Consider the following 22,808-nt stretch of genomic DNA (forward strand, 5'->3'; position numbering starts at 1 on the left):
TTGATCCAATGTCTAGCGCTCAGTAGGTGCTCAACAAATGCTGTTGACGAAGAGGGCAGGATCGGTTCCAAGTACCAGAGGTCTGGCAGGAACTTTCCCTTCCTTCCTTTCTTGCTCCCTTCAGTGAAGTCGAGGACTGTGAGGCTCTCACATTCTGTATCACAGGCTGGGAGTGAATTGGGACAAACTGGGGTGTTCTGCATTGTACAAGGGTCATGGCAAGATCAGGGAACTGTGGTGAGGACGATCGGCAAATTGCGAAGTAGACGATGGGGAATTGTGGTGAGCGGGTTGGGGAACTCTAATGGTGTCATTCAAATCTGTGGTGGGCTCCTCTCTCTGGCCAGTGTGGGTGATTGAAAAATCAATGGCCACAAGCCTCCCTTAGCCTGGTGTCCAGCCACTTCTCTGTCAATGCTTGCCTGGCCCCCATCTGCGCCCTGCACCATGTCGCCGTGACGACTGTGGAAGGGATCGGAAGCACCAAGACTAAAATGCATCCCGTGCAGGTGAGCTAGGCTGGGATTTGGATCTGAAAACCAAATGGGGAGTTGCAAAGTTCTTAGGGTGGGAGCCTCCATGGGGAACTGTATCTCACTCTGGACTCCCTTGCTTTTCCTGGTCTATTAAGAAGATTACCTACTTTCACTGGGGCTGTTTTCCCATTGACAAAATGTCCCCTGCCAGTCAACCTCCCAGGGATGCTGGGAGCCTGCCTGAGATCGTGCCTGCAGAGCCCTTGGCTCTTCTTAGAGAAAGGCAGGGTTGGTGGTTTCTGTGTGTCTCCTCGATTATGATAAGCATGAATGATTGTGAGCCAGAGTCATTCAATGAAGATATAACCCTTTGTTCCAAACCCCATGGCCTTTCTTCCTAGGTCCTCCAAGACCCTTATAATAGTAATAATAGTGCTATTTGTTAAGCATTTAGTATGTGTGAAGCCCTTGGCTAAGCCCTGTGGTAGCTACAAGTTAATTAGGATGGACATAGTCCCCATTCTTCGTGGGCTTCACAGTCTAAAGTGGAGGCAGAACAGATATTTAGCCTCCATTTTTCCAGATGAGGAACCTGAAGCACAGAGGAGTTAAGTGATTTACCCATGATCACACAGCAGGTAAATGATAGAGACAGGATTAGAACCCAAGTACTCTGACTCTCGGGCCCTTGATCGTTTCACTAGATCTTGATACTCTTTATTAATCTCACTGGGCTCTCGGTGTCTCTGGGAACCATTAATGTGCTCTCTAGACTGTAAGCTCTTTATGGGCAGGAAATAGGTCTACCAACTTTATTATATTGTACTCTCCCAAGTGCTCATTACAGAGCTCTGCACACAGTAAGTGCTTAATAAATACAATTGATTGATTGATTGATTGATCGATGAGCCTTCACTGTCATTCATTTGGTTAACGCAAAGCTCAGATCAGTTATGAGACTTTTTCCTCCATCACAAATCCTGTCAGAACCAGGCCCAAAGCTCAGCAATTCTGACCTAGAAACTCCCCTTCTGCCTGTCCCCTCTATCCCCCTCACCACCCCCAGCACAAACTCTGTGCCTCTGTCCTCTGCCTGTCTGCATCTCCTTCCACATCCTCTTTGAATTTAAAGATAATTCCATTGAGGACAGGTAATTTTCCATGTGTGCAAGTGTGGCCTTGCAGTAACCACTAGTACCAATCAGCTGGGCCCATGGAAGCCATCCCCTTGCTTGGTGGCTGGACGTGCTTTTAGGCAGCCCCCGGCATTGCTCCCCATGTGTTCAGGGAAGCCTGGTTCCTCAGCCACTCTGCAGTCCATCCTGCCACAGGATGCCGAGGGAAACACAGTCCCAGTTCCCTGGAAAACTTCCTTTCTGATGCTTAACTAAACTGCTGACTTGAGGGAGGCCTTACTTGAGGTTTAATCCAGGCACAGACACTGCTGACTGGGGGTCCCAGTAATGCTTCTTTACCTCCTCATAGTTCAGCTTCGTCATCAGAAAAAGGGGGCTCCTCAAACTCACCTCTCTGCAGACTGAGCACTAATTAGGGTTTATGTCTTGCTTTGAAACCTGCAGATGAAAGAAGTAATTAGTTCCTTTAGCTTTGTGTTTCTGTCCTGCAAATTGGGGAACGTACCTTCCCTTTTTCAAGCAGTGGCAGAGTTGATGATTGAACATCGAAATGCTTCAAGTTTCAATCCCAAATATTCTGTTGTGGGACAGCGGACACTCAGAACAGGCTGCCCTGAACTCAGCTTTGGACAGCATAGTTCCATTGCCCCAGTTCCACGGAGCAATGGCGGTGAGACTCCGTCACTTCCCAAATCCCATTGCTTGATGGAAGTCTCCCTCTGAAACAGTTCTCCAGCTGAAAATAAAAATGTACCAAGCCTACTTCAGTTCTTATAGTTCCCTTTCTTTTTCCATGACCTATTTCCATGTTCTGTTTCAGAACTGCCTCCCCACCTAAAGGGATTGCTGAAAGGTCACCCTGGATGGAAGGATGGTTCTGGGGAATACTAGGAATTAAGACCCTGATTATTGTGGACATTTGCTTGGATTTCCTTTAGGAGAGGATTTCCAAAAGCCACGGCTCCCAGTGTGGGTTCTGCACCCCGGGCATGGTCATGAGCATGTACACGCTGCTCCGGAACAACCCTGAGCCCTCCGTGGAGGAGATCGAGGATGCTTTCCAAGGTAACTGGGCCCTGGGCTTGAGGCTGCCCCATGACACTTGTAGGGAGTTTTCTGGAATCAGGAACATCCAACAACTCCTGACAAAGGAGGGGAAGTTAGTACTTGGGAGAAAGCGGGATTTGGAGTGGGAGACAGAATGGTGAAAATCCCAAGAGACAGCAAGTTAGCAATTCCAGAGTCCAAACTCCCACCCTCTCTAGTCTGGGCTGTCTATTTTCTGCTCCAACCTCTCTGGCATCTCCACTAACATCTGTGTTTTCCCCGGGCCATCAGGGAACCTGTGCCGCTGCACGGGATACAGACCCATCCTGGAGGGCTTCAGGACCTTTGCTAAAGTAAGTACCTTAATCGTCAGCAACAGGAGCAACAACAGCAGCGCGGGGAGAGGCTGGCATGGACTCAAAGCAGGGGCGGGATTCCTTGGCTTCAGATAAAGGTCAAGGTTCTGGTTAGCAAGTAATTATATCCGCAATTGGTAATACTCTCATTGGTGAATTTTCCAAAGTCCCTGGGACCTGTACCAATGTGTTCTGTGTCTGGGGCATTTGGAAGAAATGGCAGAGTACAGAGGGAACATTTTCCATCCCGCTGCCCTAACTTTTAACATTTGCTTCAACCCAGACGGGAAGTACTCAGTTGGCTCTACCAGCCCTGGTGGGTGTCCCTTGTCTGGACCCCCAGAAGGCAAGCAAGGAGAGAAGACCATGGGCGGAGTCTGGGGGAGAGCAGTTTGAGGGGAGGAGGAATGGCTTCACAAGAGGGAAATCTTTCTTAAAGGGAAAACATGTGCCAGGGAATTGCTGGCCGGGGAGTGGAGAAGAATGGGTGGGGGTTTCTTCTCCTTTATTCTTGGTTGCTCTAGACCAAAAACAGGGGTCAGGTTGGGCCATGTAACAGGGCAGAAATCCCAAAGCAGATAACCATTTCCCCATTTGGCTGTTTGTCTCTTCAGGACAGAGGATGTTGTGGGGGAAAGGGGAAGGACCCAAACTGCTGCTTGAACCAAAAGGAAAAGAGTACGGTAGGTGGACCCAGCCCTCCCTTTCACCCCTTGCCAGGAAGCCGTGCTGTTTCCCGGCTGCCTGCGTTGGCAGGGCACAGCTGTGCCAGGCTTCCAGATGGGCCCGGGAGAGAGAGGAAATAGCAGAATCTACAGGGTGGCTCCCTGTTGTTTTATGTAATAATAAATTATAATAAAAAATTTAAGCCCTGGCTGGGAATAGTCAAACACTGGCTTCTAAATCATTTCCCAGCTCTGCCTCACATTCTTTCTCCAGGTCTGGCCTAAGTAGGGGCAGGGTCTTCTTTGGGGTGGGGGAGGAGAGTGGGTCTTTGGTGGGAAATATATGATCATCGATTTCAAACTGGCAGCTGGACCCGAGGACGCTAACTCCACTTTTGCTCTGGCAGGTCACACTCTCGCCATCCTTGTTCAATCCTGAGGAATTCCTGCCCTTAGATCCCACTCAGGAGCCCATCTTCCCACCGGAGCTGCTGGTAGGGAATCTTCCGGGGGACAGAAATGAGCCTATGGGACTTGGGTGGATGAAGGTTGTGGTTCCGACAGTGGGAACTCAGTCCAGGGAGACTTGTACCTGTAGAAACTCCTTCCCAACCCCATTCCCTGCATGGGGCCAATGAGTAGCAGGGACCCCTTCCCAGCCCTGCTCCTTGCCTAGGGTCAATTTGTAGCCAGAGTCTACTGATCTCTGAAGAATCAGCTCTGTGTCCCAGACTGAGCCCCCTTTTTCCTCTCCTCCTCCCCATTTCCCCAGCCCTACCTCCTTCCCCTCCCCACAGCACCTGCATATATGTTTGTACAGATTTATTACTCTATTTATTTTACTTGTACATATTTACTGTTCTATTTATTTTGTTGATGATGTGCATCTAGCTTTAATTCTATTTGTTCTGATGACTTGACACCTGTCCACATGTTTTGTTTGGTAGTCCATCTCCCCCTTCTAGACTGTGAGCCCGTTGTTGGGTAGGGACCATCTCTATATGTTGCCAACTTGTACTTCCCAAGTGCTTAGTACAGTGCTCTGCACACAGTAAGCGCTCAATAAATATGATTGAATGAATGAATGAATGGTATCACCCACCTGTGATCTGCCCAGCCTGCATTTCCAGCCATCCATCAGCCTTCTCAGCTTGGATGTCTCATCCCCAACTCAAGCTGATCTAGGGCCACCAATAACTTCTGATATTTCTCAACCTTTGCCCCACCCAACTTCTCTGTTCCCTGCCCTCTTGACTCCTCCTCTGCTCTTGGTCCCCTATACACACTGGGCACACTGGGGCCAAAACCTTTCTTGTGGAAGGGTTCCTGCAGTCAGGGCTTCCATCTTCAAATCCACCACTGCAATGCCATCTCAACTGTCATCGAACCTAAAATCTTTTGTCTCAGTTCTCTACCTAAACCCCCTTCTTCCTACCTCGTCTTCCTGCTTAATCCTTCTTCTGCACACTAAGCACTTCCTATCTACACAAATGCTTCCTTTGAACTGCAGTCCTGATAACCCAAAACCCTTCTAGCCTTGTTCACATTCATATTCTAGCCTGCCTCCTGTGAAAGCTTGACGGGTACTAAATGGCGATGTCTCGAGGGCCTGAGGACACTTGGGAAAACCTAGAGACAGGGTGAATTGGTCCAGATGGAAGATCAGGGATTCCTGAGCTGGCCAAAGGCCGGTACCAAATGCAGTGAAATCCCATTCCAGCTGCTCAAAGACACCCCTCGGAGGCAGCTTCGTTTCCATGGGGAGCGCATGACATGGATCCAGGCGGCCACCCTGGAGGAGCTGCTGGACCTCAAAGCTCAGTACCCGGATGCCGTGCTGGTTGTGGGGAACACTAGAGTGGGTAAGAGAAGACTTCCTCTGCAGAGCCACAAAGTTGCACCTATTACCCAAACCCAGTTACCCCAATTCTGCCAGCCCCATGGTCCCACTGAGTTTTTGAGCAACTCTGCTCCTTTTCTAGCCACTTCTATGACCAACCGCTGGGTGGGAAGTCAAATGTTCAGGTGTCCTCAGAAGGTCTTTGCTGCTGAAAAGAGGAAATGGGGAGGGGAGCAGAGAAGGCCAAGATCAGTTCCAGTCCGCCCCCACTGGGCCTTGGCATTCAATAGGCTACCGCGTTCATGTTCCTTCTGTGTGCTGGATAATAATGATAATAATGATGGCATTTGTTAAGCATTTACCATGTGTGAAGCACTGTTCTAAGCGCTGGAGGGATACAAGGTGATCAGGTTAACCCATGGGGAAGTTGTAAGCATTCCGGGCAATGAGCCGGCAAGGTCCAGAGTCAACCTACATCTCAGGTAGCCACGTCTGGCTCTGGCAGAGACACAGGAGGATACTGAGCTTGAGTGGAGCCCAGGGGGAGGCCTGAGCCCCATGGTGCTGTGGGCAGGGTCTGGGATCTGTGGCCCGTCCTGGGCCTGGAGCACTGTGGGCCCTGGGCAATCAGGGGATCAGCGAGAAGTGACTGAGACCCAAGGGGTTTGTGCTTCTTTCCCTTCTAGGGATTGAGATGAAGTTTGATAACAAAGTGTTCCCAGTCATGATTTGCCCAGCCTGGATCCCCGAGTTGAATGCTGTGGAGCATGGAACAGAGGGTGAGAGAGAGCCCCACATTGCGCCCTGGGAAAGGCCCCTATTTTGGCAAGTCCCCTAGTCTCAGTCTTTCCTCTGTGTAATGGGAGCAAGACCACAAACTCACACATCTGGACGACAACTCTCTAGACTTCGTGATCACTGTAGCCCCAGTGCCCTAAAAGGGGGAGGGTTGCGTTAACCTACCTCTCGCCAGAGTCTGGGCCTCTAGAAGAGCCCGTGGATAATAATAATAATAATAGTGATGGCATTTATTAAGTGCTTACTATGTGCAAAGCACTGTTCTAAGCACTGGGGAGGTTACAAGTTGATCAGATTGTCCCATGTGGGGCTCACAATCTTAATCCCCATTTTACAGATGAGGTAACTGAGACCCAGAGAAGTTAAGTGACTTGCCCAAAGTCACACAGCTGACAATTGGCAGACATGGGATTTGAACTCATGGCCTCTAACTCCAAAGCCAGTGCTCTTTCCATTGAGCCATGCTGCCTGGGCCTTATTTCTGGATTTGTGGGCCTCCCAAGAACTCCGTGTTCCCACCATGGGTTGGAAAGTCACCCCAGGCTTTCTCTGACTGGTACCCAGAGGGAGTTTAGACCTGAACATTTCAAGGCAGGAGAGTTTTCTGGAAACTCTACCGTGCCCCAGCTGGCCGAGGTGAGGTTGAAGGAGGTGGTGGGAGGCACTAGAAGCCCAGAAGGGGGGCAATGTCTCTCTGCTCCCAGGCATCTCCTTTGGGGCCTCTTGCACCCTGAGCTCCATGGAGGAGACGCTGGCAGCAGCCGTGGCCACGCTCCCTGCCCACAAGACGGAGGTGTTTCAAGGCATTCTGGAGCAGATGCGCTGGTTTTCCGGGAAGCAGGTCAAATCCGTCGCAGTGAGTAATTAGCCTAGTGCTCCACAGCGTGGCTGTGGGCTAGTGCATGGAAATCAGAACCGCTTTGTTACAGCCCTACGACCAACTCCTGTCCCGGAGTATTCTGTGTTCCCTCCATACATCATTGGGTCTCAGTGTCTCTGCAGCTGCTGCCCTCTCAGTGTTGGGGGTCGGATAGCTGGAGTGTGGGTCCCCAGGGCTCCCTGTGTGGACCGGCCCCATGGCCTTGAACTCTTCAACCAGCCCCCACCCCGATTCCCCAGGGATGAGCCCTGACTCCATACTGTACTCCCACATTCCTAGTCGATCGGGGGAAACATCATCGTTGCCAGTCCGAATTCAGACCTCAACCCCGTGTTCATGGCGACCGGAGCCAAACTGACGCTGGTGTCCAAAGGTGAGTCATGTCAGCTTGCCACCGGGCTGAAGATCTGACTGTTTCTTGGGGTGCAGAAGTGGAGGGGGGGTCCTGGTCTATCTGTCCTTCTGATGTTGGGGTGAGCTGAGACGCTCAAGACCACTCTGAGCCTGTGGCATATTTCAGGGCCCAGCCTGGGCCTTGTTGGCCCCCACCAAGGGAAGGTCAGCAGGGACGGATTTTCTCGTGGGGGTCACAGGCCTAGCCCAGAGCCACAGATAGGAGGAGGAGGAGAATTAAAACAATGAAAACCCTTCCTGTGTCAAATCCAAAGGACTTGAGTGTGCACTTTTCAGTGTCAGTGTGTGTCTTTCAAACCCTCTTGGCCCTTCGCTTCCAGAAGGATGTGGAATTTCTTGCTGTCAGTAAGATTTCTTTAGGGGCTGCATGATCTGGCAAGGTGCTTGTCCCAGGAGTGGAGGGACACTGAATCTTGTGCTTTGAGATCCTTGGATGGAGGATCTATGTCCAGTTCACTCTAAGAGGTCTTCCTCGGCCAGGCTGGGCATTTTATTTTACTTCAACTTCTCCTGGGCATCAATGCTTAGACACCACAAATCGTGGTCTGGGGTTAGACGCCGAGCTGACGGATTCTTTCACTCCCATCTGAGTTGTGTTCTTGTTGCCCAGGAAAGAGAAGAACTGTCCGGATGGACCACACATTCTTTACTGGCTTCAGAAGGATGATCCTCACCCCACAAGAGATACTGCTCTCCATTGAGATCCCCTACAGCCAAAAGGTGAGGGCAGGAATCCACAGGACCAGGATGCTAATGACCCAGCTGGGCATTTGAACCCGAGCCTGGGGTCTTAGTTGACGGGTCATTAAGCTAAAGTGTTACTTGCTCTTTGCCTTAATGACCAGTGTTTGATCCAGAATTTTGCCATCTACGAGGAATTATCCCTCTGCGGGTCGTGATCAGGCAGAGCAATTCTCCCGCTCAGATCTCCAGTTTGCTGAAGTTGCCATCATTTCCCCTTCATTTGGAGGGTCTAGAGATCGAAGAAGCACTGACACTCTTTGCCCTGGGAAGACTGCCATGGAGGAAGTGGGCAGATCAGTATTTATCCCAGCCTCTCAAGCAGAGAGGAAAAGTGAGGGGCCCAAAGTCACACAACGTACTACCCTGATGTTTATTGCTTCACCAACGAATCCTCCCTGCTCCCTGGTGTTGGAAGTTTGTTGTTTGTTCTAGAATGAATACTTCTCAGCCTTCAAGCAAATCTCCCGCCATGATGACGACTTTGCCAAGGTGACCTGTGGAATGAGGGTCCTGTTTAAGCAGGATACCACTCAGGTAGAGAAGCTGGAGATGAGCTTTGGCGGACTGGGAGATAAAACCCTTCAGGCCCTGGAGACCAGCAGAAAGCAGACGGGAAGGTGAGAGAATCCAAAATGGCTATCCTGTAATGGAGTGGGTGGGTAAAAAAGAGCCACCGCCGTCCCATCTGTCATTTTTCCACTTTCCTGGGCTGCCCGTGGACTGGGACCCCTGCCTTCTGTCCCTCCCTTGGGCCTCTCTCAGGTTTTCCCTCCTCTTTCCCTTGGCAGATTTTGGGATGAGTCGCTGCTGGCAGACGTGTGTGCTGGATTGGAGGAGGAGCTCCGCTTGGCTCCCGATGCACGGGGAGGGATGGTGCAGTTCCGGCGCACGCTGACCCTCAGCTTCTTCTTCAAGTTTTACCTCTCGGTACTCCAGAAACTCAACAAAAGCAGCGCCAGAGGGGTGAGTGGCATTTGGGGCCAAAGCAGGCTCCCTTGAATCTTGCGTCTCTGTTCACCGGAGTTATTATGGCCAAAGACTCGAGGGTGGGAGAGAGGGGAGCTCACCACCGTCTGGCTCCACCAGGCAGACCAGGGTGACGTAGGCCAAGTCAGTAGATGTCAGAAAGGCTCTTGCTCTCATCCCCCATGACTGAGTGCAGTCTCTTTGCTTCAGAGAGTCTTGGGACCAAGCAAGGAATGTAGTCTTTAGTTCCACCATCCCGGTCACTGTCTTAGTATTTATGTCTCGATCCATTCACCTGCTTCTTTTCTTTATCCCTTTCTTTATTAATTTATCATTTTTCTAAACTCTTGCTGTGTTCAGGCCTGGGGAAAGAGTAGGTGCCACAGGCGACCCCTCCCAAATTGGCCACTGGCCTTCTGGGTAACCTTGGACAAGTCACTTAAGTTTTCTGGACCTCAGTTTCTTCATCTGTGAAATGATGATAAAAAAATCTCCTCACATTATTTATTATATATGAGTCCCATGTACGGTGGGAACCATGTCCTATCTGATTATTTTTTGCCTACACAAATTGCTTAGCACACTGGTTTTGGTAGGGAGTAGCCATTAATAAATACCAGTATTATAAATATGCTATTTCTCCTTGTCTTTCCTACTGGATTATAAACTCATCAAGGACAGGGACATTGTCTTCTTCTTTTGTACTCTCTGAAGTGCTTAGCCTAGTGCTGTACACACAAATGATGCTCAATAATATACTATTGACTGACTGATTGCCTAAACCAGTAGTGTCAGCTTTCATAGTCACTGTGGACCTATGGAAGAGACCAGGATTTCCACTCCAGAGCTCGGATCCCGGAATATAATACAGATCACTGCAAAGAAAAGACAACCCTGCTACTAAGGAGTAGAGAGTTTATGGCTGCTATTAAGATCTGTGCATATGTAAGCTATGTGTCGGTCACACGTCAGTCTTTTAGGCCACATGTGTAGATAAGGACTTACCATCAATAATCTCACCTTCAGAAACAAAGAACAAATATGCCTACAAAGATATATATATATATATATATGCTTTGTATGTATATACATAAATAAATATAATTATGGTATTTTTTAAGCACTTACTAAGTGTCAAACACTGTACTGATAATCAGGTTCCACTTGGGGCTCAGTATAAGTATGAGGGAGAACAGGTTTTGAATCCCCATTTTGCAGATTAAGGAACTGAGGCCCAGAGAAGTTAAGTGACTAGCCCAAGGTCACGCAACAGACAAGTGGCAGAGCTGAGATTAGAACCCTGGTCTTTTGACTACCCCTGGCCAATGGTCTTTCCACTAGGCCTTGCTGCTTCCCTTAAGTGAACCATGGGGTTCATAGAGGATCTGTGAGATGAACCTATTTGGGATTTGGGTTGAGCTCCATTCTCTCCCTTTGTATACACTTGAATCTGTGACCTTTGGGCATTTGATATTTGCCCCAGTCCGTACCCCACAGCACTTATGTAGATATCTTTATAATATATAATATGAATCATTTATTTATATCAATATCTGTCTCCTCTTCTAGACTATAAGCTCATTATAAGCAGGGAACATGTCTGCTAATTCTGTTGTATTGTGCTCTCCCAAGCACTTAGTTCAGTGCTCAGCACTTAGTAAACATTCAATAAATACCATTGATTGATTGATTAATTGGTCATTTGTAGGAAGGAAGATCTTTCTAATTATTGTTGCATAGCTGATCAGCAGAGTGGGATAGTGTCTCTGACATGGTACTCAGAAGAGGGTCAGAGCAGACCTGCCAGCCTCTTTCCTCAAAGAGAGACAGAACATGTACATCAACTCTGTTATAATAATAATAATAATAATAGCATTTATTAAGCGCTTACTATGTGCAAAGCACTGTTCTAAGTGCTGGGGAGGTTACAAGATAATCAGGTTGTCCCACTGGGGGCTCACAGTCTTAATTCTCATTTTACAGATGAGGGAACTGAGGCACAGAGAAGTTAAGTGACTTGCCCAAAGTCACACAGCTGACAAGTGGCGGAGCCGGGATTTGAACCCCTGACCTCTGACTCCAAAGCCTGTGCTCTTTCCACTGAGTCACGCTGCTTTGCTGCTGTTATATTGTAATAATAGTGATAATTGTGGTATTTGTTAAAAACTTACTATGTATCTACTAGGGTAGATGCAAGATAATTGGGTTGGATGCAGTCCCTGTCCCACAGAGTGCTCACAGTCTTAATCCCCATTTTACAGATGAGGAAACTGAGGCACAGACAAGTGACTTTCCAAGGTCGCATAGCAGGCAAGTGGCAAGGCTGTGATTAGAATCCAGATCCCCTGACCCCTAGGCCCCGTGCTCATTCCAATAGTCCATGCTGCTTCTATTGTACTCTCCCAAGTGCTTAGTACAGTGTGCTGCACACAGTAAGCATTCAATAAATATGATTGATTGATTGATTAACCCATTCACCATTTTTACAAACTGGGAAGCTTTAAGTGGCTGGATTTCAAACCGTGACCTGTTCTGCATTCTGCTCCCTGTCTTCTGCAGAAGTGCGGCCGCCTGGACCCCACCTGGCTCAGCGCCGTGACACCTTTCCAGAAGCATCCCACAGTCAACGTCCAGCTCTTCCAGGTTAGTAGAGGAGGCCACAGCTCCCAAATCCCAAACTCCGGCATCTTTTGTTCTGGCTAGCAACAGGCTTTGACCCTGGCCCTACTGTAGCATTGTAGGGGTGAGAGGCAGATCCAAAAGCGATTCTTTCTCTGGCAGATCCATTCCTTGGGAGAAGAAGCTTCTGTGATCACTAGTTTGTTTTCATCTTCCTGTCTCTTCTCTGGAATCCTGCAGTCACTGTTCTTGCTCCCAATTGTTCCCCTGTGTTTCCTCCCTCTTCCTCCAGTAGATGGGTGGAAGGGGGAATGGAGTTTTCCCCATCCTGCTTCTCCTCCGCTGTCTCCGGCATTCTTCTCACCTTTTCCTTTCTCAGTCCCATCATCGCCCGGTCAAAGGGCTCAGACCGTGGCCACCAGAGTGGCTCAGAAGAACCTTCCCGCGGAGTCTTCCCAGAATCTGATTGGCCCCGCTTTGTCCCCAGGAAGTGCCCAAGGGTCAGTCTGAGGAAGACATGGTGGGCCGGCCTTTGGCCCTTCTCGCGGCGGCCATGCAGGCCACTGGGGAGGCTGTGTACTGCGACGACATCCCTCTGTATTCCAACGAGCTCTACCTGAGGCTGGTCACCAGCACCAAGGCCCACGCCAGGATCATGTGAGTGATGATGATGATGATGATGATGGTGTTTGTTAAGCACTTACTTTGTGTCAAGCACTGTTCTAAGTGCTGGAGTAGATACAAGGTAATCAGGTTGGAAACAGTCCCTGTCCCACATGGGGCTTAATCCTTACTTGACTGATGAGGTAACTGAGGTACAGAGAAGTGAAGTGACTTGCCCGAGGTCACACAGCAGGTAAGTGGTGGAATCAGGGTTAGAACCTATGACCATCTGAATCCCAGTCAGGTGTTCTATCCACTACGCCATGCTGCTTCCCTGTGGGGCTGTGGTCAAGGGATAAAACTCCCCACAAACCTGGGAGTACTGTGTGCTCCTTCTCATAGAATGCAAGCGTCAGAAATCCTAATTCTTTGTTTTAATTTTATGGTACTTGTTAAGTTCTTACTATGTGTCAGGCAGCAGCATGGCTCAGTGGAAAGAGCCTGGGCTTTGGAGTCAGAGGTCATGGGTTCAAATCCCGGGTCTGCCAATTGTCAGCTGTGTGACTTGGGGCACGTCACTTAACTTCTCTGTGCCTCACTTCCCTCATCTGTAAAATGGGTATTAAGACTGGGTGCCCCCTGTGGGACAACCTGGTCACCTTGTAATCTCCCCAGCGCTTAGAACAGTGCTTTGCACATAGTAAGCGCTTAATAAATGCCATCAATATTATTCTTATTATTGTTACTAAATGCTGGGGTATGTACAAGACAATTGGGTTGTTCACAATCCCTGTCCCACTTCAGGCTCACAGTCTTAAACCCCATTGGACAAATGAGGTAACTGAGGCACAGAAAATTTAAGTGACTTGCACAAGGTCACACAGCAGACATGTAGCAGAACCAGGGTTAGAACCCATATATTGATTTCCAGGCCTGTGCTCTTTCCACTGGGCCATGCTGATTCTCACAAGATCACACTGCTTCTCACGAGGTCACACTGCTTCTTAGAGAAGCAGTGTGGCTCAGTGGGAAGAGCCCGGGCTTTGGAGTCAGAGATCATGGGTTCAAATCCCAGCTCTGCCAATTGTCAGCTGTGTGACTTTGGGCAAGTCACTTCACTCCTCTATGCCTCAGTTACCTCATCTGTAACATGGGGATTAAGACTGTGAGCCCCTCGAGGGACAACCTGATCACCTTGTAACCTCCCCAGCGCTTAGAACAGTGCTTTGCACATAGTAAGCACTTAATAAATGCCATTATTATTATTATTATTATTATTATTATTATTCTCACTAATTGACTAAATTAGGCCTCTTAGTCCAACAGACATTCACAATGGATAGTATAGAATAGCCCAGAGAAGTAGCGTGGCTCATTGGAAAGAGCCCGGGCTGGGGAGCCAGAGGTCGTGGGTTCTAATCCCGGCTCTGCCACTTGTCAGCTGTGTGACCTTGGGCAAGTCACTTCACTTCTCTGGGCCTCAGTTTCCTCATCTGTAAAATGGGGATGAAGACTGTGAGCCCCATGTGGGACAACCTGATTACCTTGTATCTACCCCAGTGCTTAGAACAGTGCTTGGCACAGAGTAAGCGCTTAACAAATACCAACATTATTATTAGTAGTAGTAGTTGATTGGGGCTTTGTGTATCTAGCTGCCCCTTAGCCTCAGTTTCCAAATCTGGGTCGCAGACATGATAGTGTCTGCCCATCATATACTCCCAAGGATGCAGTTAGACTGAGAGAAGGGACATGAGTAGTGGATTTTCTGCAGCCTCTTTCCCTTTCTCTCTTTCACCGCTCATGTGACTCCTCCTTCCAGGTCTATTGATGCTTCAGAAGCTCAGAAAATCCCAGGATTTGTCCACTTTCTCTCGGCTGCTGACGTTCCTGGGAGCAACATCACTGGACTAGAGAATGATGAGACGGTCTTTGCAGATGATGAGGTAGCGTTTGGGTCTTTCTCTCCCTGAGCCGCGGTCCTGCCAGAGACCCCAGAGGGGGGTGGTCCATCTCCAATCCCTTTATCTGCAGCCCCCAAGCCTGGGTCTCAATCATCCCACAGCACATGGCTGAAGGGGCTGACTGCAGCCCTGGGCCTCAACTGCAGGCACCTGCTCACTCCCTTTTCTTCCAGGCGGGTAGAGCAGCTAGCCGATGGGGCAATTTTCACTGCCTTTCGCTCCAGCAGGGATGGAGGGGCCAACCAAGGTCCTGAGCTGCCGGGTTGCTCTGGTCTAAACTATTCCTGGAAATCCATTTCATTCTACTCTAATGCGATCCCAAGGAGTGAAAGGAAAGGTTGATTCAACCGAGCAAACCTGGTGGAGGAGCCCTTGGGCAAAAGGTGCCAACAGCTGACTGAAGTCTAAGGGCTTTGGCGACATTCATTCATTCATTCAATCAATCACATTTATTGAGCGCTTATTGTGTGCAGAGCACTGTACTAAGTGCTTGGGAAGTACAAGTTGGCAACATATAGAGACAGTCCTTACCCGACAGCGGGCTCACAGTCTGGAAGATTCATTCATTCATTCATTCAATCATCAGTATCTCAAATCAGATTTCCGACTTGTCAATCAACGAGCATATTTTGGGCCTCCTCAATGTGTCTGATGCAATGTCAGGAACTCCACATCTATCGTCTACCTGTTCCTCCCAGTAAATCTCCTAATCAACCCTGGCAACCCTCTTCCAACTCATTGTTTACCCCATTCCTTCTCACCAATCATGTTTTGAATGCTTACTCTGTGCAGAGCACTGTACTAAGCACCTGAGAGAGTACAATTTAACAGAATTGGTAGACACGTTCCCTGCCCACAAAAGGGTTGCCGTCTAGAGGGGGAGATAGACTTTACTTTGAATAAATAAATAATGTATGTATACATAAGTGCTGTGGGGCTGATGAAGGGGTAAATAAAGGGAGCAAATCTCAGTCCAAGGGCAACAGAGAAGGGAGTGGGAAAAGAGGAAATTAGGGTTTAGTCGGGGAAGGCCTCTTGGAGGAGAATGATTGTCTGTCAGATATGAAGAAGGAGGGCATTCCAGGCCAGAGGCAGGATGTGGGCAAGAGGTTAGCAGCAAGATAGCCCAGATTGAGATACAGTGAGTAGTTTGGCATTAGAGGAGTGAAGTGAAGTTGTAGTAGATGAGCAGTGAGGTAAGGTCATAGAGGGCAAGCTGATTGAATGCTTTAAGCTTGTTATGGGCAGGGACTGTGTCTGTTTATTGTTGTATTTTCCTCTCTCAACCATTTAGTACAGTGTCCTGCACAGTAAGTGCTCAATATATATGATTGAATGAATGAATCCATGAATGCTTTAAAACCGGTGGTAAGGAGTTTCTGTTTAATGCAGAGGTGGATGGGCAGCCTCTGGAGGTTCTTGAGGATGGGGAGGATAAGGGACTGATCATTTTTGTAGAAAATGATCCGGGCAGTGGAATGAAGGTTGGACTGGAGTGAGGAGAGACAGAAGGCAAGGAGCTCAGCAAGAAGGCTGACATGGTAACCAAAAGAGGGCAGGATAAGTGCTTGGATTAACATGGGAGAAGTTTGGATGGAGAAGAAAGGACAGATTTTAGTGAAGTTGTGAAGGTTGAACCAACAGGATTTGTGACATTGAATAAGTGAGTTGAATGAGAGAGATGAGTCGAGGATAATGCCAAGGTTAAAACAGGAAGGATGGTAGTGCTGTTTATGGTGATGGGAAAACCATGGGGAGGACAGAGCTTGGGTGGGAAGATGCAGAGTTCTGTTTTGGACATGCTAAATTTGAAATGTCAGAGGGACATCCAAGTAGACATGTCCTAAAGACGGGGGAAATGCGAGACTGCAGAGAAGGAGAGAGATCAGGATTGAAGATGTAGATTTGGGACTCATCCCATCTGTATCCTCCCAGTGAACCCAGATTCCCTCTCTATTAATTAATCACTAATGATATTTATTAAGCAGTTACTAGGTTTCTCACATTTTGCAAAGTGCTGAAGTAAGTACTAGGTGATCAGATACAGTCCCTACTTTTGGAAAAATCACTTGCTCCATGAAGCCCTCCTTGAATAACTCTCACAAGTTTTAGTCAAATGCTCCTACAACTTCCTCAATAATCAAAGAACACAATGGACATATTTTTATCTCATAACTAAGGAATAATCTTCTTACTTTTATGCAATGTATACTAACTCTGTAGCATGGTGTAGTGGATAGAGCAGGGCCTGGGAATCAGAAGGTCATGGGTTCTAATCCCGGCTCCGCCACTTGTCTGCTGTGTGACCTTGGGCAAATCACTTCACTTCTCTGGGCCTCCGTTACCTCACCTGTAAAATGGGGATTGAGACCGTGAGCCCCACATGGGACAGAGGCTGTGTCGAACCTGATTTTCTTGTATCCACCCCAGTGGATACAGTGCCTAGCACATAGTAAGTGCTTACAAATACCACTATAATAATAATAATGGCATTTGTTGAGCACTTACTATGTGCAAAGCACTGTTCTAAGCACTGGGGAGGTTACAAGGTGATCAGGTTGGCCCACGGGGGGCTCACAGTCTTCATCCCCATCTTACAGGTGAGGGAACTGAGGCCCAGAGAAGTGAAGTGATTTGCCCAAAGTCACACAGCTGACAATTGGTGGAGCTGGGATTTGAACCCATGACCTCTGACTCCAAAGCCCATGCTTTTTCCACTGAGCCACACTGCTTCTTATAATAATAATAAGTATTATTATTGCTATATTGTACTTTCCCACTGGTTAGTACAGTACTCAGAACACAATAAGTGTTCAATAAATATGATTGATTGATTTACTTGATTTCCCCCTTTAGTTAGTAGGCTCCTCCGTCCGTAATTCCCTTCAGCTTTTAGTGTAAGGCTTTGCACAGTTTAGGTACACAATACTAGAAATGATGATGAAGATGATGCTGATGATGGCAGTATTAGAGAATGCATAGAGCCCTTTCCCTCAGGGAGTTCACGTTCTAATAGGGGAGACAAGACGGTCAAGCTCATAATCAAAATAAACATCCACAGGCACAAGAATGGGTGATGAGAGGTTCCAGGATCCACTGTGCTGGAGTTTGGGGCAACTGCCAAGGTTAACTGGGGAAAGCTGCCTGGGGGAAATGAAACTCCAGCTGTGGAGAAAAGGGAGAGAGCAATCAGCAGGGATGGGTTCCATAGGGCACAGCTGCAGCTGGGAGTTGGAGGGTGTGGGGGTAGGGAGTGGCCTCGAGAGCAGATGAGAGGCAGAGGAGGAACAAATGGAGAAAAGGCTGGGAGCCAGGAAAGAGAAGGCTTGGGGATGAGTTTTTGCAAGTCAGGAGGAAGTGAAATGGGCGAGGGGAAAAGGGAGCTTGGCCTTTCTGGGTTTTCTGCTGGGAGGTAGCAATGGAGTCTATTTGTCTACCGGTAGGTCACTTGCGTCGGGCACATTATTGGAGCCGTGTTGGCCGACACCCCTGAGCACGCCCAGAGAGCCGCCCAAGCCGTGAAGATCGCCTACGAGGAGCTCCCGGCGATCATCTCGATGGAGGTGGGCTACTTCTGGCCCTGCCCTCCCTGTCCCTCACTGCCCACCCCATCCTCCCCAAACTGCTTTCCAGCTCAGTGGTTGCTTGTCACAGGGCTCGATCCCTCTGCGTGGCTGTGGAATTTCCTCTGGAGGAAAGAGGTGGCATCTAGCCTATTACCTGACTCTTCCAGTGACCTCCCTCCCTTTACCCCAGTGACCATGATGAGCAGGAGGCGCAGGGGGCTGATTCTCTGAGCACTACTTATCGTCTTGCTCTTCCAACAGGGAAGCAGTATAGCCTAGTGGAAAGAATCCGGGTTTTAATCCTGGCCCCACAATTTGCCAGCTGTCATGACTTTGAGCAATTCACTTGCCCTCAGTCCCCTCACCTTAAAATGACAATTCAGTACCCACTCACTCTCCCATTTAGAATGTGAAGCCCTTTTGGGACAGAGACGGTGTCCAACCTGATTATCTTATATCTACCCCAGTACTTAGTACAAGTGTTTGGCAGGTATTTAACAAATACCACAATGATTATTATGAACTGGTATGGAAATCTGAATGTGTTACTCTTTTCTTAGGATGCCATAAAGAATAAGTCCTTTCATAAGACTTCCTTTCTGCCGAAGATGGAGAAAGGAGACCTTCAGAAGGGTTTTGCTGAAGCCGATCACATCCTTGAAGGTACCGGAAAATTGTCTTGCCCAGCCCTGAGCGTGGCGATCGAGGCTGAGCCTAGTCTGAACAGAAGCCAAATGCCTGATCGTGGGGCCCAGGGAGGAATCAAGCAATCGATCAATCAATCGGAGGTGGAAGAAAAAATATTTAAGTTAGTGCTTAAGTAATAGAGTATGCAAGACATGCACAAATGTGCTATGGAAGGGTGGGAATAGACAACTGCTTAGGTGGCACAGAAGTGCAGAAAAGGCAGTTTAGGGGATATGAACAAAGGGAATTCAAGTTTAATAATAATAATAATAATGGCATTTATTAAGCACTTACTACGTGCAAAGCACTGTTCTAACCACTGGAGATATTACAAGGTGATCAGGTTGTCCCACGGGGGGCTCACAGTCTTAATCCCCATTTTACAGATGAGGTAACTGAGGCACAGAGAAGTGACTTGCCCAAAGTCATACAGCTGACAATTGGCAGAGTCAGGATTTAAACCCATGACCTCCGACTCCCAAGCCTGTGCTCTTTCCACTGAGCCATGCTGCTTCTCTAATCAGGGAAGCCTTCCTAATTTAATCGGGGAAGGTTTCCTGGGGGTGGAGGGAGCGGGTTGTGATATGTCAGAAGGGCTTGAAAGATAGGGAGAACTGTGATCTATCAGATTTCAAAGGACAGAGGAGCATGAGGTTGGAGGCAATAGAAACAAGGCACAATGAGTAGATTAGTTTGAAAGGAAAGAAGAGTGCGAACTGAGGTATAGCGGGAGGTGAACATGGGTAAGTTGCTTGACTAACCTCTCATTTCCCTACCCTATTTTCCCTCCCTAGTGCTTTGCCTAGATTTGGGCCTGTACCCCTTAAACACTCATACTCATCCCATCCCCACGGCCCTATGTAGATAGCCTTCTAGTCTGCTACTTCCTGTATCTGTAATTTATTTCAATGTACATCTCCCAAACGAGGTTGTAAGTTCCTTGATCTACATCTCCAGTCCTGATCTCTCTCCTTCTCTACATTCTCTCATTCCCTCCTGGTTTCAGGCCATTTCTTAGTGGCTATCTTGCCAACATCCCAAACTTAACATGTCCAAAACGGAACTCCTCATATTCCCATCCAAACCCGCACCTCTCCCTGGCTTTCCCATCACTGTAAATGGCACCACCATGCTCCCTGTCTCACAGGCCCGCAAACTTAGCGTTATTGTCAACTCATCTCTCTCATTCAACCCACATATTCAATCTGTCACCAAATCCTATCAGTTCAACCTTCACAACACTGCTAAAATCCGCCCTTCCCTCTCCATCCAAACTGCTACCACGTGATTCCAAGCACTATCCTATCCTGCCTTGATTGTTGCATCAGCCTCCTTGCTGACTCCCTATCTCTATCTTGTCTAGCTCACCACTGACCTCTCGCCCATGTCCTGACTCTGGCCTGGCCTCTTCATGTCTGATATATGATCATTTTCTCCACTTTTGAAGCCTTAGGAAAAACACATCTTCTCCAGAGGCCTTCCCCAACTAAGCCCACATTTCCCTTTATCTCACTCCCTTCTTTGTCACCCTTGCATTTGGATTGGCAGCCCTTTATTCACCCCTCCCTCAGCCCCATGGCATCTATGTACCTATTACATAGGTACATTATTATAAATTTACTTATACTGTTTCCCCTTCTAGAGTGCAAGCTCAGCATGGCTCAGTGGAAAGAGCCTGAGCTTTGGAGTCAGAGGTCATGGGTTCAAATCCCAGCTCCTCCAGTTGTCAGCTTTGTGACTTTGGGCAAGTCACTTCACTTCTCTGGGCCTCAGTTACCTCATCTGTAAGATGGGGATGAAGACTGTGAGCCCTCCGTGGGACAACCTGATCACCTTGTAACCTCCCCAGCGCTTAGAACAGTGCTTTGCATATAGTAAGCGCTTAGTAAATGCCATTATTATTATTATTATGATGATGGTATTTGTTATGCACTTACTATGTGCAAAGCACTGTTCTAAGCACTGGGGAGATACAAGGTGATCAGGTTGTCCCACGTGGGGCTCATAGTCTTAATCCCCATTTTACAGATGAGGTAACTGAGGCACAGAGAAGTTAAGCGACTTGCCCAAAGTCTCCCAGCTGACAATTGGCGGAGCCGGGATTTGAACACGTGACCTCTGATTCCAAAGCCCGGACTCTTTCCACTGAACCGCACTGCTTCTATTATATTATCATATTATCATCATATTATATTATATTATAATTATATTATATTATCATTATTATTCACGAATATCTTTAAAAAGTCAATGGTCAAGAGTTTCTGCTTATTCAGCAAGTACCTGGGTGGCCATCTGAGGTTTTTGGAGAGAAATGTGTGTACGGCAACGTTTTTGAAAAATAACCTGGGCACAGAGTGAAGTATGAACTGGAGAGTGGAGAGCCTGGAGTCAGGGAGACCAGTGAGGAGAAAGAAATTAATGCAAGATCACAGTGTAGGGCACTGACCCATCAACTGTTTTCATTTGTTTAGGAGAGGTGCACGTTGGTGGGCAGGAGCACTTTTACCTGGAGACTCATAGCTGTATTGCCGTTCCGAAAGGCGAAGAAGGAGAGATGGAGCTTTTTGTGTCCACACAGTGCCCAATGAGCCTTCAGGTAATGCCTGCTAACAATCCACTTAAGGTTGAATCCAGCAGGGGCCTCAATGGAGGTGCGACTTTCATCAGAGATGTTTGGTTCGATTATGGGGTGTCTTACGACATCTATCAGTTTCTAGTAGAAGGGGTTGAACTATGACCCAATATGGTGCTGCGTCCCCTATGATTGATCTCTGCCAGCCATATGATGCAGTCTGCCACCCGCCTGGCCTCTTCTCCTCTAGACTGCAAGCTCATTATGGGCAGGGAATATGTCTGCTAATTCTCCTGTATTGTACCCTCCCAAGCACTTAGAACAATGCTCTGTAGACAGTAAGCACTCAATAAATACCACCGGTTGATTATTCCCCATGTGTGTCCCCAGTGGGTGGTCTGCTCAGTCATATTAGAGATTCTGCCCCTGCTGCCCCTGCCAGAGCAACCTCTCTGTCCCCTGGAGGGGTGGCAGCTCCCAGGGCTGAGGTGTTTGGAAGGAAATTCCCGAGATGGGCAATATCTCTTTCAAGGAGCTGGGTGAGAACCGCTTCAATTTGCCAAACCCCTCTGGTCCACTCCCTACCCTCACAATCCACATGTGTCCTCAAACTGACTCTTTCTCCCGAACCCTGCAGGGAATCAGCTCCAGGGACAAGTCCCACCTCCCTCTCCCTGCTAGAGCTGCTCCTCTGGTTGCAAGATCGGGTGACTTCACAATTTAAACTATGAATACAATCTATCAAGAGCCAATATAAGCGGCTCATCACATCTTCTTGAAGAATTTTTCTTGATTAATACATCGTAGTGCAACAAGCACAAATCTGTCCTGGAACATCCTGCAGTGCTACTTTCCAGAGTTCTTGTTCAGCCTCCCAGAGAGCCCTCAGGTCTAGTGTAAAGGCTCAGGCAGGATGGTCTGCCCTGGAACTGCCTCTCTTTTGGGAGTGGAGCTGTCCCATGGGAGCGGGCAAGGTTGGTTTTGAGTGGCATCCAGCCAGATGAAGCCCTCCTGTCATTCTTCCTGCTGAAACGATCCATCCCAACTGATGCCTTCTTCCCATAGGATTTTGTTGCCAGGGCCTTGGGCGTCCCATTCAACAGGATCACAGTTTGTGTGAAGAGACTGGGAGGAGGCTTTGGAGGGAAAGATTACAGAAGTGCACTGCTGAGCACAGTGGTTGCTGTGGGAGCCCACAAGTAAGATGCCAAGCCAGAGAGAAAATAGAGCAGGCTGAAGAAAACAACTTCTCGGTTGTCTAAAGGTGGAATTGGGCCTGGGAGCAGGGTGGGAGAGTCTGGGAAGATGGTAGAGGTAGCAATGTCTTTCCCAGGACCGGCCGCCCCGTACGCTGCATGCTGGACCGAAATGAGGACATGCTGGTGACGGGCGGAAGGCATCCCTTCATGGCCCGCTATAAGGTACGGGATGGAGGGGACTGACCATAGGAGTCGGAGAGGAAGGCAACGAACAAG

The 22,808-nt window shown here is 48.4% G+C and overlaps 1 protein-coding gene across 1 annotated transcript in view; it reads left to right on the plus strand.

Moving 5' to 3' along the window:
• LOC119950115 (xanthine dehydrogenase/oxidase-like) overlaps positions 1 to 22,808 on the plus strand; it is a 49,490-nt gene that overhangs the window by 8,870 nt on the left and 17,812 nt on the right. Inside the window, exons 4-23 of the mRNA XM_038772114.1 lie at positions 401 to 509; positions 2,551 to 2,677; positions 2,951 to 3,012; positions 3,630 to 3,698; positions 4,088 to 4,174; positions 5,401 to 5,542; positions 6,207 to 6,299; positions 7,023 to 7,174; positions 7,478 to 7,571; positions 8,223 to 8,332; positions 8,789 to 8,973; positions 9,145 to 9,319; positions 11,882 to 11,965; positions 12,429 to 12,598; positions 14,364 to 14,487; positions 17,949 to 18,068; positions 18,632 to 18,734; positions 21,233 to 21,357; positions 22,399 to 22,532; positions 22,667 to 22,754. Of these exons, the coding sequence (XP_038628042.1) occupies positions 401 to 509; positions 2,551 to 2,677; positions 2,951 to 3,012; positions 3,630 to 3,698; positions 4,088 to 4,174; positions 5,401 to 5,542; positions 6,207 to 6,299; positions 7,023 to 7,174; positions 7,478 to 7,571; positions 8,223 to 8,332; positions 8,789 to 8,973; positions 9,145 to 9,319; positions 11,882 to 11,965; positions 12,429 to 12,598; positions 14,364 to 14,487; positions 17,949 to 18,068; positions 18,632 to 18,734; positions 21,233 to 21,357; positions 22,399 to 22,532; positions 22,667 to 22,754 (2,353 nt within the window). The remainder of the gene's footprint in view (positions 1 to 400; positions 510 to 2,550; positions 2,678 to 2,950; positions 3,013 to 3,629; positions 3,699 to 4,087; positions 4,175 to 5,400; positions 5,543 to 6,206; positions 6,300 to 7,022; positions 7,175 to 7,477; positions 7,572 to 8,222; positions 8,333 to 8,788; positions 8,974 to 9,144; positions 9,320 to 11,881; positions 11,966 to 12,428; positions 12,599 to 14,363; positions 14,488 to 17,948; positions 18,069 to 18,631; positions 18,735 to 21,232; positions 21,358 to 22,398; positions 22,533 to 22,666; positions 22,755 to 22,808) is intronic.

Source organism: Tachyglossus aculeatus, chromosome X1 (genome assembly GCF_015852505.1).
Source record: "Tachyglossus aculeatus isolate mTacAcu1 chromosome X1, mTacAcu1.pri, whole genome shotgun sequence".
Classification (NCBI taxonomy): Eukaryota; Metazoa; Chordata; class Mammalia; order Monotremata; family Tachyglossidae; genus Tachyglossus; species Tachyglossus aculeatus.